The following is an 18,523-nucleotide window of genomic DNA, read 5'->3' as shown; positions in this document are numbered from 1 at the left end:
TCGAAACATTGCACCCAGTCTTTAGTCGGCTGATGTTTGAACACCTCGTCCTATTCCGGTCTAAGCACGTCGAGGCTTTTGTCACCAAAATTTCTTTAGCCGCCTTCCTTTTGACCATACTCCGAACTTTAAATATTTGTAACCGAAGCTCATACAAATATTAATCATTAAACTTTCAGTTCATTACCTAAAAGAACACAACGCGTCTAAATTACAAAGTTAAATGGTTAATGCCTTTTTGGAAATATTCGCTGTTTATTCTGACAATAAATTGAAACGTGTAAAACATTCTGGACAAAATCAAAAGTTATTTAATGTTAAAGCAGCAGCTAGTAGGGTACATTTAGTTGCGTCTGGGATTGAAAAGACCTGTCTTAAGAAATTGTCCTTGGAACAGTTACAACTTTCACTGCTTCTCGCACTTTTCTGACTTTATTTCCAGAATAATCCTGCCGCTAACATTGAGTAGAGCTCTTCTTAGATTTTCCTAATGGCGTATTTTAAAAAAAGTGGAAGAAAACATTTCAGTAAACTCTATCCAGATAAGCATAATGTTAATTTAAAGCGCATTCAGCAACAACAACAAAAGAGAACAATAGTGTCATATGTCACTACGATGTTAGTCCCATTAGGCAACAAACCGTAATTTTTATTATGTCATATTCAGGAATTTTGAAAAACTACAGTTTGGTGAGTTTTAAGAAACGTTACGCTTATATACTTCTTGGGTACAAAGTTTACTCGTTAATGCAATGTGTGTAATGGGTTAGAAACAGTCACTGCAGATATCTCCATAATTGAAGATTTCTGTCTTCTGGGTTGTTGCGCTGTGTAGTCTGGTCTATGTTTACCAACGTTTCTGAGGTCATACTGCCTCCGTCATCAGGGCGATGAATCGCAAACATCTACATGACTATACAGCGCAACAACCCAGAAGACAGAAATGTTCATACTCACCGCTGTGAGAACCTCAAATCTTACATCTCCATAAATACTGTAGCAGTTTTAAAAACTTGTTCTGTGGCAGCAAGGATATTATTCGCAGAGTGTACTGCACGTGTATCAAACCTCTGAACATCAATCTTTCATTAATTAATTAATTTTGAATTTATTCTTACTTTTAATTAGGAGAAGTTCTATTCGAATTTCATGTAACAAATGTGATATCTATATTGCAGTTTTCAGTTCATTACATATATAAATCCGTGAAACGTCGGTAAACTTCTACCAGACCACGCCACAACAACCCAGAAGACAGCTATGTTCAGACAGATCGACCTGAAAACCTCAAATATTACTACGTAAATACATTTTATATGAGGAAAGTAACTAACGAGATTTTAACATGTGTTTATTGAAAGCCAGGATTCAGCACTGAAAGACGTCGATTAATAATACGAGAATTAAGAAGTGTTTCTAGTAACTTATATACTACAGTTTCGAAAGTTCAATAAATGTTAAGAGTAGTGTAATTACGTCATTTATAATTTACATAAAGACCACTTTGAAGTTTGCAGAGTAATATGAATGTAGAGAGCAAAGTAGTATGTTGCGTTTGGCTCTGTGTTTTATATAATTATATCCGCTCTTTAATTCTTAGCTGCGGTAACATTGTACTTGTTCTTTTTAGGTGGAATATGATTAAGATTTTACAACCTTGTGTTAATGAGGTTTCTCGTTTTGTATTGTGCGCATGGGAATTACTTGAAAGGGATGGATGGCTGAGGGTAATGAGAACACAGCAGTGGCGTACTAGAAACGTTCACCGGAGAACATTTCTTTTGCTTTATGTAGTTACACGAGTGACTAGCGCAAGAGAATAATGGTACATTAATTCTTAGATTAATCCTTCAAGGACATTTTACGAAAGAAAAATGTTATAGTTAAATTTCTGTCCCTAAGAAAATACTCCATATTGCCTTTACAAGTGTCGAGTTTTAATAGACATTAGGAAACATTTTCTGTTTATTTTGAGAAATGAATGGAATATAAAAGGGGACTAAGGCGCATGTCAAGTTATTGAACGTTAAGGAAGGTGATGTACATAATTACCATTGGTTGCCAGTGTTACCCTCATGGCAGTTAGTTTGCTTACACCTGATTTACTAAGCCAATATCCTGGATTTGAAGCATTCTAGCTGTAGATCATACATTCATCGCCCTGATGACGGAGGCAGTATGACCTCAGAAACGTTGGTAAACATCGACCAGACTACACAGCGCAACAACCCAGATGACAGAAATCTTCATACTCATCGCCCTGATGACGGAGGCAGTATGGCCTCTGAAACGTTGGTAAACATTTACCAGACTACACAGCGCAACAACCCAGAAGACAGAAATCTTCATACTTACCGTATCGCCCTGATGACGGAGGCAGTATGACCTCAGAAACGTTAATAAACATCTACCAGATTACACGGCGCAACAACCCAGAAGACAGCAATATTCATACTCACCACCCTGATGACGGAGACAGTATGGCCTCTGAAACGTTGGTAAACATTTACCAGACTACACAGCGCAACAACCCAGAAGACAGAAATCTTTATACTCATCGCCCTGATGACGGAGGCAGTATGACCTCTGAAACGTTGGTTAGCATCGACCAGACTACACGGCGCAACAACCCAGAAGACAGAAATCTTCTTAACTCATATTGTGGGGGTAATTTTCTCAGACAAAATTCCGCATTGTTATACCGCCTAGTAATGAATTTAATATGTTTTGTAAGGTCTTCAGGTTGTGTTTCCTTTATGAATTGAAATCCTTATGTAGAATTGAGTAAGTTTCTTCTTTAATTGAATTTACGAGCTGAAAACGATCACTTGAAGGCTAAAGCAAAGCTATGTCTGTAAGAATTTTTATTTTGGGATCAGACTGTGTAAAACAGCGAAGTTAATTATTGGGCCTTTGTTCTTGAGTTGCCATAGCAGCAGGATTTTGAGCTCTAAAATGTACCGACCTCGTTTACCGCGTCGTGTATACCTACTAGTGGGTCACAAACGAGTGAATAATCTTAGTCTTATTCCTTAATTGTTAATAATATTTGAATGTGAATTGCGAAGTACAGTTGGTGTTTACATTGGAATGCGAATTATTTTATACAGATTTAATTATATTTTATTTTTATAACAGTGGCTTAGAAAATGTCCATACTTACAATTTCAGTGAAATCTTGTCAGATAAATTTAATTTAAGACAAATTCAAGTTGATACTTAATATGTAGTATAATTTATGACATAAATATTTATGACATCTCCATGGAAGTCTCAATACATGGCCAAACTCGTATATCTCCAGTTAATTTGAATCATGTCTAGCAAGAGAAATAAGACCTACTGTGATGAATGTGTAGTGTCTTTTTTGTTGCGATGGTGTAAGATTATGTGTAGCCGGGCCTCTAACGCGCCCATTGCTTATCCCTGACTATACGTGGGTGAATATGGAGCAGCGGTGGAATGATAATGACAGGGGGACACCGAAGTACTCGGGGAGAAACCTGTCCCATTGCCACTTTATCCACTAAAATCCCGCATGAACAGACCTGGTGAGCTAACTGTATAACGCCGATAGTCAACTGCATAAGAGTGGGACATACACAGCAATGCTTTAGACATGTCTTTTAATTCGTCTGAGAAATGTGTAGTTTTTTTATTCGTGGTTTGCGGAATGTGGACTTAACGAAAGTTTTAACCAATCAGAGAAGACTTTACGAACGTCTTCACTGGTGTGTTCGACATCATTAATTACACTTTTTGAACAAAGTTGCATGTTAATACAATGTGTAAAGTCTTTTAGCGTATCTAGGTTATAACGCCAGAAGATCTTAGTTTACGAGGTGCGATCGGAAAGTTTCCAGACTGCGCCTATAATAAATAAATAAATAAATAAATAAATAAATAAATAAATAAATATATAAATAAAAAAAAACCCGTACACTTATCTCAGGTATTAAATTCATCCATCACCGTCGAAGTAGTTCCCCTGGGAGTGAACACAACGATCCCAGCGCCGCTGCCAAGCCTGGAAGCATCCCTGGAAATCTTTCTTTGTCAGCCTGTCAAGCACCATCTGCGATTCTGCCTGAATCTCTTCTATCGTCTCAAATCTCCTTCCCTTTAGCTGAATTTTCATCTTTGGGAAGAGGAAGAAGTCACACGGAGCTAAATCCGGCGATCCGGCAAGATCTTTGAGCTCCTGACAAACGAGAAGTCGATTCTGCTTCTGGTCCTCAGACAGGAGCCTTGGCACAAACTTGGCTGCGATGCGTCGCATGTGGAGTTCTTCCTTTAGAATCAGCTGACAGGTCCCATAGCCTATCCCAACAATGTCGCACAAGTCGTTGATGGTACGACGTCGATCTTCGTGAATGGCCTGCCGAATCTTCGTAACATTTTCGGGCGTTGTGCTCGAAGATGGTCGTCCAGAACGCTCGTCATCATCGACAGAGGTTCGGCCATTTTTAAAACGTGAATGCCACACAAAAGTTTGTGCACGACCAATTGCGGACTCCCCAAATGCTTGCTTTAGCATTTAATAGGTTTCCGTAGCCGTTTTGGCGAGTCTTTGGCAAAATTTGATTTGTTCATGAAAATCCGCCATTCCGAAATCGCAGGAGGGTCGGTGTAATGCACTACCAAAACGCCTGTAACTAAGAAACAAATGCTAATTCGATGATGCCGGCTGGCACACTGATTCACTATGAATGTAGGCAGCACCCCCTAGCGGCAGAAGCTCGTACTACATCCGGTTCGCCCTCTATTGACACAGTCTTGAAACTTTCCGATTGCACCTCGTATTTATGCAATCGGATATACTATTTATAACAACATAGAATATCGGGAGATATGTCATGCCAGAAGGGCGTAATGCTGAAGCTATACTACACGGAGATACAGACAGTTGTATTTTGGCATATAAACACTAATAACGCACAGGTGTCAAACCAAATAAGGGCAAGAATGTTGTCTCCCTTGAATCAGTAGTTTTGTTGATACGCCCTTCTGGCATAGATCCCTCATTATCCATGAGGTATATCACCAGGGTAGATTGATGAGAATCACGAAAGACCTCAGTCGCTATGGTCGACTTCCGAATATAAATCTAGAGCATTGCTGCTACATTAGCTTGTTCAGACGAGACAAGAGAATAATAATAAAACTGATCTTAGTAAAAGATTATGTTAGGGCGAAAACTGCATTAAAATGTTCTTGGGCCGCTCCAGTGGAGTAATTTCGTGTTAAAGGTGTTGAAGTTTGGATTAGTACTAGAAGATGCGAATAATATACAGAGAAGTTCTTGTCAGTTGTTGTCAACAAATAATACTCGCTATAATTACGTTGGAAGTAGTTAATTTGTACCTATTTTCTTCATAATTTATTTTTTAGAATTGAATTAATATTATTACAAATAACTTGTCCATTACGTTGATTATTCTACTGGCCGAACGTCTGGGGTTCCATTACCGGTAGAGAAGGAAAATAAACTTTTACCATCACGTTCAGACTGGCTCTGGGCCTTTTTACGGGGGATACAGCGGCCGGAACGTGATGTTGACCACTTCATTTTGTCGAAGTGGTGCAACATATCCACTGTCCGGGATGTCTTCATGGTGTAATTAATTCGTAGACATTGAACCTAACACTTGCAATTTTGAAACATGTGACCACATAAAACTCTGTTAAGGTGTGAACGCCACTGACGATGTGAGCGAGCAAAAAAGGAATTATAGTAAAAAACAAAACAAGAACATATAAAGGGAAGGTAGATTGTAGTGTGAAAATAACAGAGATTTGTCCTTCAGTCTTAGAAGATAATTTTACATCTTAGTATCCGGATTCACGACAGGTCCTTTTCCGTCTCCTTGTTTTGCCACTTTACTCTACCTGCGTATTTTAAGTGCCTTTTTTCTGTAAATATTCACTTTTCTTTAGAGTATTCATCTCTAAACTTACTCATCAGTTTCCTATAACTAAACCACTCTTCCTATTGGACTCAGAACTATTCTGAATATAAACCTAATTCATTTGTGTCTGTTACTATAATATTTAATTTTCACATATTTTTATTTCTCATTGCTTCCGTGTTATCGCTGTAAGCCTATTCAGTATTACAGTTATTATTTTATTACGGAAACAAATAAAGACAATAAATAACCTAGAAAACTGGTAACTACAGTTAAATCAAATGGAAGATAACCAGCCTATAAGTACTTATAGGATTTTGGAAGGGGATCCTCAAAGTGGGCATGATTAAACCCAAATGAAGAAAGTACACGGTAAACAAATTACCGTTTAATCGGCTACACGCGATCTCTCGGCTGCATGGCCCCACTTTTATGCCTTAATCCCTTGATCTCAGTCAAACCGGACACTACACATATGCATGAATGGTAAATTTAAATTCCTACGGTGTAAGGACTTTCTAGAGCAGATAATACCTGTCAAATTCATGTTCTTGTGTCAACTCCTTGATCTGAAAATTTTCTTCGTAAAATGTAAATTATTTAATCTGGTTCAGTCGTACTCAGGTGAGAGCATAAATTACTTTTAAGGTAACATTCAGACTCATATAGGCCTAAATATGAACGGTGGACCAAATTCGGATACATGTTTTCAGAATGCCGACTTTGCAGTTTTACATCCAACATTGGATGTGATTTTTAATCAATAGAATTTGAGGTTCTCACGACTTCGGGTCTTAATGATGTTTATTGCAGATACACACGTATTACTGACAAAGTAAATTAACGCAGCAGGTATTAAACCACATAGCTGCAACACATATAATTTCTTATGCCACATTTGTTACGTCTACAGTACTGGAAATTAGGTTATTCTTGAAGATTTCTGTCTTCTGGGTTCTTGCGCTGTGTAGTCTGGTCGATGTTTACTAACGTTTCAGAAGTCATACTGCCTCCGTCATCAGGGCGATGAAGATTTCCGTCTTCTGGGTTGTTGCGCTGTGTAGTATAGTCGATGTTTACTAACGTTTCAGAGGTCATACTGCCTCCGTCATCAGGGCGGTCGCCAGAAGACAGAAATCTTCATACTCACCGCTGTGAAAACCTCAAATCATACATAGGTTATATTTGCAGTAAGTGCCGTTTTATTTAATACGGAACATTCTTTAAGATCCTACATTAACTTCGGTGTCAATTATCACCTTTCTATATTTATTATTGTGTTCGTGTGCTCATCTCTGTGCTGTATCTGTAATTGGCCTTCTGGCTGTTGATACAACAAACTGATAGTAAAGAATTGAATTCAATTTAATTTCGTGTAAAGTAGGAGTTGTAAAGTTCTGACATGAAGAAAAACCAAGTGTAAGTAACAAATTGTAAAGAAGACTGTCGATATAAAATGTAATCCAAGTCTGTAAAGTTCTCTGGAGTCTTAAGCAAGAGATCGGCCAGGCCGATTTCATCTCCACATTAAGGATTCACTCTCAGACTCCAATCTTGTAAGCATACTCATTGTTTTTAATTGTGAAAGTCTGTACACTGTGGAAGAATGAGTCTGTGCTGTGTCAAGTACATGAAGATGACACATTTATCTTCTAGGTCTCTTACCTTGTCTGAGTGCTCTCTTACGTTCGAACATCCCACGGGGGAATGTTCTTTCCTCATTCCTTACCCAAGAAGCAATTTTTCTTGCAGTAAACAACACTGCAATTTCCTGATGCATGTCAAGGTCGCAAAGTGTCCATGTCATTTCTTGTTTCACAGTCGGCACATCGCAACATACCGAGTTGATCTATATATATATATATATATATATATATATATATATATATATATATATAATTTCCAAAGGGATGTTTGTGTCAGTGATTTAAGGCATATTTATTTTAAAAATGTTGGTTTTAAAAACTAACAAAAAAAGATAATTATACTAAATTATTATTACTGTTGTGTTGTATCTACAGTTGTGGTCTTGTGGCTGTTGTAGCACACTAATAAATAATTATATTATTATTTCGTTGTAACTCGTGCGTCTACAAGGCAAATTAGAGGATTTTCTGCTGTAGCATGAGACTTGCATTAAGAATATTCTTCAATGCGTCATTGTTGTAAACGACATGCAATTTTTTTATATTTTCAGCAAAAACATGTCTGCTTTCAGGATATTTTCTGTATAAACGTTACAAGTTTCAGTAATGCTGTGATTAACCCCACGCAAATTGATGGTCCGTCTTATATCGAATGCACATCTGTAAAGTTTAAAAATTTGTCATTGTGTTTTCGTACCTACGGAATTTTGGATATGGATTGACCAGGAAGATATTATTAGGTCGGGTAGAAACAAATCAAATCAGTATTTAACTCAAGAAGCTGTCAATAAGTTATCTCCATTACCAAATATTTGCCCATTTTGTTTGTCCGTACCATCTGTATTTAATAATCTCTTTGGAGTGTGATGGAGGAAGACATAGCGTGGGATGAAGGCTTTAGTGCAGCTCGATTTCATTTTCGTAATGTATTTGGTTGTCCTGCATCGTAATTCAGCTTCATTTATTTAGTGAAGAGACACTGTGTAGGTCTAATATTTCTGAGTTGTTGGTGTTGAAGTATAATTAAAATTATAAATCAGCTGTTGGTGTGTCAATACCGGTTGCCTTTCTTGTAGCTACCGTGTATTAGTTTCTTTTCTATCAACGTAATTGATTGAATATCTGGGTTGTAAAAACAAGGACAACGATATTAACCGGGCATGTAGCACGTATTTTAATGAGAAATGCTTATACAATTTCAGTCGGAAAAGCTGAAGTTAAGGGACACTTTGGCGCTTAGGTGTAAATGGTAGATTAAATTAGAATGCAATGACGTGGACCGGATACAAATGGCTGAAGGCACGAATTAGTGGCTGGCTGTTTTGAACACAGTAATGATCATTTGAATTATATAAAGTGCGCGAAATTTGTTGACCAACTGAGCGACTGTAAGTTTGTTAGGAAGGAATCTGCTCCGAGGAATTAGTTTAATACTTACTTTTGTATTGTTATTCAAGAATTTCGGTCTTGTGGGGTTTAAATAAGGAACAATAAGGACAGAGAAGCCATTCGGCATATATTTATGTCACAAATATATAACATCACAATGTTCATAACATTTAAAGTAAATTAAAATACAGCACAAGGAGTAACACTGTATATATTGTTTAAAAATACACATCTCTTGTTCAAAAATTATATCGAAATACATGAATGGTCGTCATGATTGGTGTCTCTCTGTTCATATCTCGCCTAGTCAAAAGCAAATATAACTTATTATTTAGATATTTTCACTGTTAATACAGCTACATATTTAAACGTTGTTAATTATCTTTTAAACTTGAGATTATAATATTTCAGTCTTTGTACAAGCAAATCTGCTCGAAACGAAACAATTTTAAATCTGATTGAAATTTTAATGTCAATAATTTGTTGTGCTTTAATTGCAGTTAGATTTAGTAATTACTTAATTTGCTTTTGACTAGTATACTTTGGTAATTATAGAAATCAACATTAAATTGCATGTTTTAGTAAATCGTTGCCTTTACTGAAGTAAGCATGGTTTCCTTAACCAGCACATTAACTTTAATGAAAACACTTAAGTAGGCCTAATCGTTGTTAAACTATGAAGCAATGCTTAAACCAACCTGGGAAGTAAACAAGTACAAACGTTTATATAAAATTAACAAACAACACTAAAACACATACTATATATCGGGGTAACACTAGATCATTGAAGTGTTCCACACCAACCTTTCAAGCTGAGATATGTAGTTACATGTATGAATTAATTAAACATTTTATAATTATATGATTACTATACACTATTTATAATTATCTATGTAACATTTAGAAATAAATGTGCATCGTCAGTTGAATTAATAAGTTATAACTACTCACAACAGAAATGCCTCATCTTTCAACATCGTTATACACAAATAATTGACATTAAAAGATAGTTTTATAGTTCGTTATAGAATAAACGTTGCGCGTAATATTTATGTAAGAATATTTCAATTAAAATGTATGATTTTATCTAATTGTCGAGGCATGCTAAGAACTGATTTGTCAAGAAATTGGCGTGTTTAAAAATCGGTATTTGAGCGTAACTTTGATTTGTTTTATACAATTCCCACAAAGCATCATATATTAAATTAGTTTGATTTATTTATATATTTATGGTTTATTTAACGACGTTGTTAGCAGCTCAGACTATAAAATGTTGAATGATTGATAAATAATGACTTCCACAGGAACTGGAAGGAGAAGGCCTTAACTTCATTTTTGGTAGGCATACTATCTCGGAATTTGACTGGAGTCAGTCTATGGATCGGAATTTGAACCCGTGACCTTCCGATACGAAACAGGAAGAAAGTACAGAAATTTAAGTCAAAAACACAAAATATTTCTCCCAATTTTATGTATTTCAGTATGTAAAAGTGTGATAATTACATTGACTTTAGTCAAATTGCAATTCTAACTGCCTTATTCTGATGTTTCCTATCGCATACCTATCGCCATAACCATCTTCTGTGTAGGATTTGAGGTTTTTAAGACGGTGATTCTGAAGATGGCTGTCTTGTGGGTTGTTGTGCCGTGTAGTCTGATGAAAGGTTTCAGAGGTCCTTGCTGCCTCCATCGAGCTGATGATGGAGGCAGCATGGACCTCTGAAACGTTGGTAATCTTCCACCAGACTGTACGGCTCAGCAACCTAGAAGAAAACCATCCTCTGTCTACACCTATCAGAGTATCATCATTCTTAGACGCAGTAAACTAAATTTCAACAACAATCAACGTAAGCCCTAGAAGATAAAACCAAAGCAAATACCATTATACATGTTTACTCAAAATCTTCTTCGCACATTTTTCTCTTGTGCAGAGCTTTAGTATTGGAATATTTTGAGTTACATTTGTGAACTCATCCTCACATTGAAGGTAAATTCACACTGATTAATTGGTAAAACTGTTATTATGTTTGGTGTACCAACGCTGTTATTTTCAGAGACAGTGCGTTGAATAAAGACGTCTGGTCAGAGAAAAAGCCGTGAAACATAATTTAAGAACAAGAAAAATTTTGTAAGTATTTTAAATGTTGGTGAGTGTGACAGTCACGTGGATGAAGGTAAGATCAATGTGTCATTGTTGGATTCTGTACATATTTGAGCCATTCATCTTTAAACAGTTTTCATGAAATTTTCATTCCACCACGTTCTTCACGAAGAAAATCATTTTCAGCCAAATATTTTTATAAAGAATTTATGGCAAATGGTAGGAAAAAGAAAACATGTTTCCAATTTGAGGGTATTGGCCTGTTGCCTAAAGCAATTAGAACATTTGTAGAATTCAGATAATGTAAAAGTGCAGTTTGTGAATCTGTTTTGTCAGACGTTGACAAATGCTAAGGCCCAGCCAACTATATAGTTACTATATTATACCAGTCCAGAACCCCTGTAACTGTTTGACTTTAAATTTGAACTGGCCAGAAGATCAGGGGTGAAGGCCCCCCCCCCCCCCCCCCCCCCCCCCCGCTAGCAAGCCATATGTGGAGGTTCCCTCGCCAGCAAGGGATCTGGTATGCAGGTCAAAACACATGGCATTACTCGAGTGGACATAGTCGACAGCGGGCTTTCAGCCAGTAAACCAAACTTTTGTACCAGTTAGGGAAATAGTGTATAAGATTTTCTTTAATTTCAAAAGGAAAATTATTCGGTTTCTTAAATTTGTTGTTCCTGTATTTATTGATATACATAAAAATTACCACGTCAACCCTGAGGTGATCCTTGTTCTCCACTGACTCTAGTTCGGGATATAACTATCTCTTTCTGCAAGAACAGAGAAGGTAAAAGTAGTGAGGAAGAATAGTTATAATATGTTATATGTGCATTAAGGAATATCCATTTGTCACATACGCTCGCCACTAGCGTAAACTTCAAGTAGCTGGCTAATGATGTGGTATATGACATTTTATCTGATTGGTTCTGCTGCGTTCCAGTGTACGGAAAACCGCTGAGCCGTGAAATAAGATGAAAGAATTTTTGTTTTATGTTTTTCAACGTGTTATCCGGAATAAGACGACTAATACAGCTACATAAACGCTTCTCCCCTGGTGTGTGGGTGGCACCTTATTCATCTGGATTTCCAAAATCGGACACGAAACCTAATAAGAATAATACCCAACTTTTAGGAATAATAATGTATGCTGCCCGCGTTGCAGCCACTGCGATATTTTGTATTAACTCAGTATTTATATAGCAAGCCCATGCGGTTCAATTCTTTTTTACACACTTCCGCAGTAAAATAATTGGTCTCGACGGGATAAAGAAACAATATTTAATTAAATCCTAAAAGGTTACAGAACACCGCGTTTGAGAAATTGGAACTCTTTCACATTCGACGACGAATGCAGCTATAGTTGATACGGCATTGTTAAATGACCTAATAAAGAATTAGTTACATACAAAAAGCCAATATAATTGCAACTCATAAACTGCAAAAACTCTGATTATTTAGATCAGTGGTCTTCAACGCAAAGACATCTTAGGGGGTACGTGAAATTTAAAATATATACATATATTATTTTATGATAAACACTGAATAATCAGTAATGTAATTTATTTAATTTATTTTAGATGTAGATTATATACTATGTATAACTTGAATTATACACCAACAACTTTGGGGGTACAAAGTTTAAGAGAAATTATATATGGGGGTACGCGAACAAAAAAGGTTGAATACCACTGATTTAGATTAATCTCATAAGCTTGTTCAGCTTTTCTGTGTGTTCCACCCCTGATGTGTCTTTTCGTTGATTTATTTTGCCATGAATATCTCTTGACTATTTTCAGTTAAATTTTCCATTGACAGTATACGTTAAATATTGTCGAAAGAATGTTACTGTGGTCTCATTTACGAAAAATAATAAATTCAAAGGGGATTCGTAAAATCCAAGTATCAATAAGGTCAACAGCTTTGACCTAAAATTTATTTTGGTGTGATGTAGGTACGTAATGATATATAAATAAATGTATTATATTGTCTTTGTATACAGTGTCGTATTTGATGTTTACAAGTATGGCTGGTCACTCACTACTCATAAATGCACACTTCAAGACCAAGAAACCTCCGAAAAGTAGGCGGCGAAAACCTACAACCGAGTTGTAGAGCCAAGAAACAAGTATTCAGTGAACACCTGTACATGTCTCAGCAATAAATAAATATAAATGCGAATGAAGTAGTCTGTTCATCGTCGATAAGAATCTGGAAGATTTTGTCAATGATAAGGTTAAGAAATGTGAAGTGTTATAAATTATGAAAGGATAACATTAATATGAATGTTAGAAAATTGCTTTGTGAGACGGACGTGCACAGGACTCAGTGTTGTATGAAATGACAGGTTTTGATGTTAACTTGCTGTATTGAACCTTCGAGGTCTACCACTACATTTAGAACATGGCATGGTATGCATACGTCTGTCGTACCTGGGGGGCACCATTTGAACTGCTATTACGCTCGATATATTGCGAATTTGTAACGGGACAGTGGCATGATCGCAACCGAAATAGAAAATGTGAACAGCGAGCGTCCTCCCAAGAATGCTGGTATTCGGTACAGCGATTGCTCGAGGTCGGTAACTGTGGGATGTTTCAGAAGACATAAATAAGGGAAATGGGAATTGTTTCTTGGCGGTTTATCGTATTGATCCACACTATATATTCTGAAAATAACATTGGTTCGGCGAAAATAAAAAATCCTTCGAAATTATTATATTTCTTCGGCTTTCGACCATTAATACATATTAAATATTTCTGTTTTAAATTATTCTGTGCCTTTGTTTATGTCCGCCTTGCATGACACAGATTGTATCCAGATAAAAATTAGTTCACGATTCTTAAATTATCTTCATTTGTACTTAGCTACTTATATGTATTTTACAATATCTGCAACTCTTACATTTCCTTTTACGTTTTCGTTATTTGTATATCATTACATTATATTAGCGTTCCCTAGGTTGATTATTTCTTCATTTTTTTTCTTTGTGTATAAATTTGTTTCTATTTTGGGCTTACCTGTAATTGGCTGTTATATTTAATACTGTACATGTATAAGTTTAATTAATCTCTTTTTGTAATATTTTTCTTTATTATATCATTATTATTGTAAATTTATCAGTGTTTGCCTGTTATAGGTTTCTTACTGTTGGCAAACACGTAAATAAATTAATTGAATTGAATTGAATTGAATTACTACTACTATAACGCTTCGTCGTTTATCTTGAGCGAACGTAAATTAAATCGATTGATTTGTCTTGAAGACACGGCTTTAGCCTAATTTTAGGCAAGGAAATATTGTTTTCTATGAATATAATGTACGCTTAACTTCTCTTCCCTTAGCCGAAAAACACGTAAAATTCGCACATGTCATTTGTGTTAGATTTTTTACCGGAAGCTACCAATGAAAATCTCATTATTTATTGAAATGAGCAGTTAGTTCTCGGGAACGTATGCCTATTTGGAGAAAAAAAGAATTTCTTGTTATGTCAAGGCCATATATAGCTAACCTTGTTTACTTTAAACGTAAACATTATAAGATTAATTAAGTTAATCCCTTCACTCTCAACTGTTGTCAAAGTGCTGGATCACAGCTGTCGTCGTAATAACGTGTTTACTAGTCGGGCCTGTAACACGTGTCAGGGGCGGTGGTGATAAGTATGGAGCATTGATAAATGCCTTCGAAGAGAAAATTGAACTTTATCCAGCATAAATCTGATGTTCGGTTTTGGGATTTTACCGGTGCCTCCGCTTTGAGATTTCGATGCAGTATAAAAAAAGTTACTTCATGAAATTACCCAGCTGACTTAAACAGCAATGTCTTGTATTTTAAAACAAGGCGGCCGACGACTGTTTTAAACGTTTTACCTGTGATGGGGTTTAAAAATGTTACGTGTAAAGGGAGTTCATTCAGGGTAAGCAAAATGGAAAAATACATCTGAAAAGCAGTTTGTTAATGTTTACAAATTTGTCTCCACTAGAATTACTAATTTTTCTCTTTTGTCATCAGTCTTTCGACTGGTTTGATGTGGTCCTCCATTTTCGCCTATCTTGCGCCAATCTCTTCATTTACACATAAGTTACTAATTACTAATTATAATGGTTATAATAGCTGATGGAAACACCCCAGATTCCTTCATACAGAGCTTTGTTTCTTATACTGTGAACTGAATAATCTGGTTGAAAGAAAATTGGTTTGAGCGTGTGGGTTTGTATGTACTGACAACCGCTGAGTATGATTATAATTCTGCATCTGTATGGAATATCTGAACTGTTGGACATGAAGAAAATACGTTTATCATGCTATCCAAGGTAAAACGTCTTCTAATATAACTCTCCGTTTCTTTCTACAACAGTTAATTACTTCCCTTTTGATTTACTCGAGTCTTCGGAATTGAACATTGTGTAATATTATTTTATTAAGAATAAAAATTCAGTGATATTGTAACCCAGAATTCGACAGTCATTGAGGATCGTATAGCCCAGGAAACGAAGCATTATTGTCCGCTGTGCTGCGCTAGTTGTTGAAAGGGAAGTTTTAAAGATTGGTAAATAGCTAAAAGTTTCAGTAATTAACTACAGCGTACGTGCAGCAACAACCGTTGGAAAATGGATTAAAATGAAATAATGTCATAATAAATCTCGCGAATCTTTAGTTATTGTGAAATTTATTACTGGAAAGAGTACTTAAATAACTTCACGTAATCAATCAATCAATCAATTTTTATGTTTCAGCGAATTATGCGATCGATACAAAAATATTGGTTCATTGAAAAACAGAAAGTCATTAATTTATCTGATATACTAATTGTGAGGTAATAAAGAACATAATTATTTCGGCTGATGTAAAAGTGTTAGGACGAAGACGTTTCTAAGCAGACCATATTCCACACTCATTTAAAATGAAAAAATAATAACGGTGGGGGAAATTACGAATCAGTGAATCAGAATTAAAAGATTAGAAAGAGAAATTCAAAGGAGATCCAAACGGAAAAAATCCTATTAGGATTTGAGGTTTTCACGGCGGTGAGTCTGAATATGGCTGGAGTGTAGCACCGCGTAGTCTGGTAGACATTTACCAGCGTTTCATTATCGCCCTGATGATGGAGGCAGAAGAACCTATTAAACGTTGGTAAACTTCTATCAGATTACATGGCGCTATAACCCAAAGACAGACATCTTTGGAAATAAATTTTGTTTATATGAAGTGTTGTCATAATAGACGAATTGCATTAAACATTTTAAGGAATAAATTAGTTTTACGATTTCATTTATGGAAAATGAAATTTACAAGCTTCGTCAGCGTTAATTAATGAATGGCTTTTGTCGTTGGATTTTCACGTAGCTCTGTGAGATCGCACAAAGCTGGAAAAAAGAATCGCTGGTCTACACAGCACATTACACCACAAATTATCTGTAGTTTGCGTATGTGTTAAAATCATGATGTGTGTGATATCATGAATAAATGCTGGTGTGTAGAAGATAAACGTGAAGGATATGACGTGGGACGCTCCATTTTAATCTTCTGTTGTGTTCAAAACTGCCGCCTGGTGTCCTGTTTCATTACTAAGATTGTCCTCACGTTTCGTAATAGCTTCGATGAGGGGCTGCAGGTTTAATCGAAGTGCCACGTCTTCCAGTCCTGGAATTGCAACAAACAAAATTAGTTTATAATCTACAGTAATTAGCTGATTAATGATGCGATGGGCTTTTTTCTGTGGATATAGGCTGTTGACTTGATGACAGAAGCAGAAGAGTCAGTTTCCGAAACATCGTGTGGATTTTTAATCTACTACGAAGGAAAGTGTCCTTAGTGACATACCTACGTCAAGACCTTTTGTGTAAATCCCAAAACTGTTGGGACTCAGGTTAGTTATGGAGCAGCCAGTTTGACAGTGAAACAGAAACCTTGTTAATATTCCACTACTGAGTATTATGCCTGATTATTTTTGCCTCAAGTCGTGATTCACCTTGTCATAAATGCGTGTACGACGTATTTTGTTTGAGGCACAAATAAAAGTCATTAGTAATTTCTGTGAATTCCGCAGAGACAAGGTTGGGTTCAGATGGGCAGTCAAAAATTCATTTCTTTTAGAGTCGTCTGAGTGCAGCTCCATGTAAAAATGGCAAATATCTCCGACGTTTCGGGAGATATTCTTCCCTCAACCCTGAACAAGGAGACAGTAAATTTCTGTATGACTTCTGACAAATTAGACTGTTATTTCGATAACGACTCACCTCAAAAGTTGTATGTCCCGATTCGTATTTAACGACGACTATAGAGGTAACACGAAAATATAACCCGGAATATGGATGGAATTGTTAGTAAGCAAGAATCTGGAAGAACAAAGTAATTTTTTCTTCGCAGGTAAGCCTACTGGCGTATTTTGAATATCATAGTTTCGATTCTTTATCTGGAAACAACATCTTCTGGCTGAATACAAAACCACGAAAAGTCGAGGTTTCTCTTCACTTCCTTCAGAAAATGGTTATGTAGAAAATTAAAATATTTCAGGGATACTAATCATTAACATTTATCCTCTAATCTGATGCTGTAATAGCAAATACAAACCGTTACTGCTCCGCGTTCATGCTGGGTGATGCTATCATGAATTATGAGTCGGAGATAATTCAATTGGAGAATATCGTTCACTATTTGAAGTCAGTAGCCTTTGATTCATTAGGAACAACAGGAAAGACGATATGTAGCTGTCAGATTAATCATTCAAGCTGAAATTGGAACTAGGCGCTTCCTGAATGGAATTCAGAGGCGTAAATGCAGACTCGAGCTGCTCATTACGTAGGAAATGAACTTAACGAAAATGAGAAGGTAATCATGACGTAACACAGACATATAACTTGCCTTGCATAGAAACAACTAATATCGACAAAGTAGATAGATATTTGTTGAAATAAAGTTTCGGACTTGAACGGATAGTAGAGAAATATATTACGAATTAAAAATTCATTTCACGGATTGGTCAGTTCGCGTGGATGAACACGATTAAGCCTGTAACGTCATATGAGTGGTCGCTAAAGCAAAAGGAACAGACCAAGTCTAGACGCTCTGTCCCTTGGGGTTGATGTAACACACTGATATCAGGTTGAGTCTGGAAGCTGAGAGGATGCACAAGTGAAACTGCAGGTTGGAGAGCTACTACAAATGTAAGACATGTCATCATAAACATTACAGGTAAAGTTCTTTATTCACTTCCGGACACAAAGACGAAAACTGTAACATTCGGTTGTTGTGCCACAACGGCTTCTGTTTTCGGTTCCACGAATTCCTTCTTAACCACTTAAGTCTTAGTAGTAACTTTATGCGTCACCTACGATATCATTCCGTTTTTTTGCGTTGTTTCCATGGAGTGTATTTTTGGGTTTCGTGTGGTTCTCAGAATAACAGATTATTTTCTTAAATATAATTAACTGATTATTCTTTGTAATGAAGACGAGTTGTACTTTGTTTAAGATTGC

General features: G+C 36.2%; 2 protein-coding genes across 5 annotated transcripts in view; one reads left to right on the top strand and one right to left on the bottom strand.

The window, feature by feature from the left end:
• LOC110827939 (uncharacterized) overlaps positions 1-18,523 on the top strand; it is a 343,471-nt gene that overhangs the window by 254,275 nt on the left and 70,673 nt on the right. The gene's annotated exons all lie outside the window — the stretch shown is intronic.
• Positions 15,696-18,523, bottom strand: part of LOC110828142 (uncharacterized) — a 266,276-nt gene continuing 263,448 nt past the window's right edge. For both annotated transcript variants that reach the window (XM_087343442.1, XM_087343443.1), the window contains one exon: positions 15,696-16,688. In XM_087343442.1, coding sequence (XP_087199568.1) covers positions 16,625-16,688 — 64 coding nt within the window. In that variant the 3' untranslated portion in view covers positions 15,696-16,624. The remainder of the gene's footprint in view (positions 16,689-18,523) is intronic.

Source organism: Zootermopsis nevadensis, unplaced genomic scaffold (assembly GCF_977971745.1).
Source record: "Zootermopsis nevadensis isolate Lab colony 2312 unplaced genomic scaffold, Znev_1.0 Znev_ptg000006l, whole genome shotgun sequence".
Taxonomy (NCBI): Eukaryota; Metazoa; Arthropoda; class Insecta; order Blattodea; family Termopsidae; genus Zootermopsis; species Zootermopsis nevadensis.
Note: the sequence above shows the minus strand (reverse complement) of the source record. Positions and strands in the feature narration are given on the sequence as shown.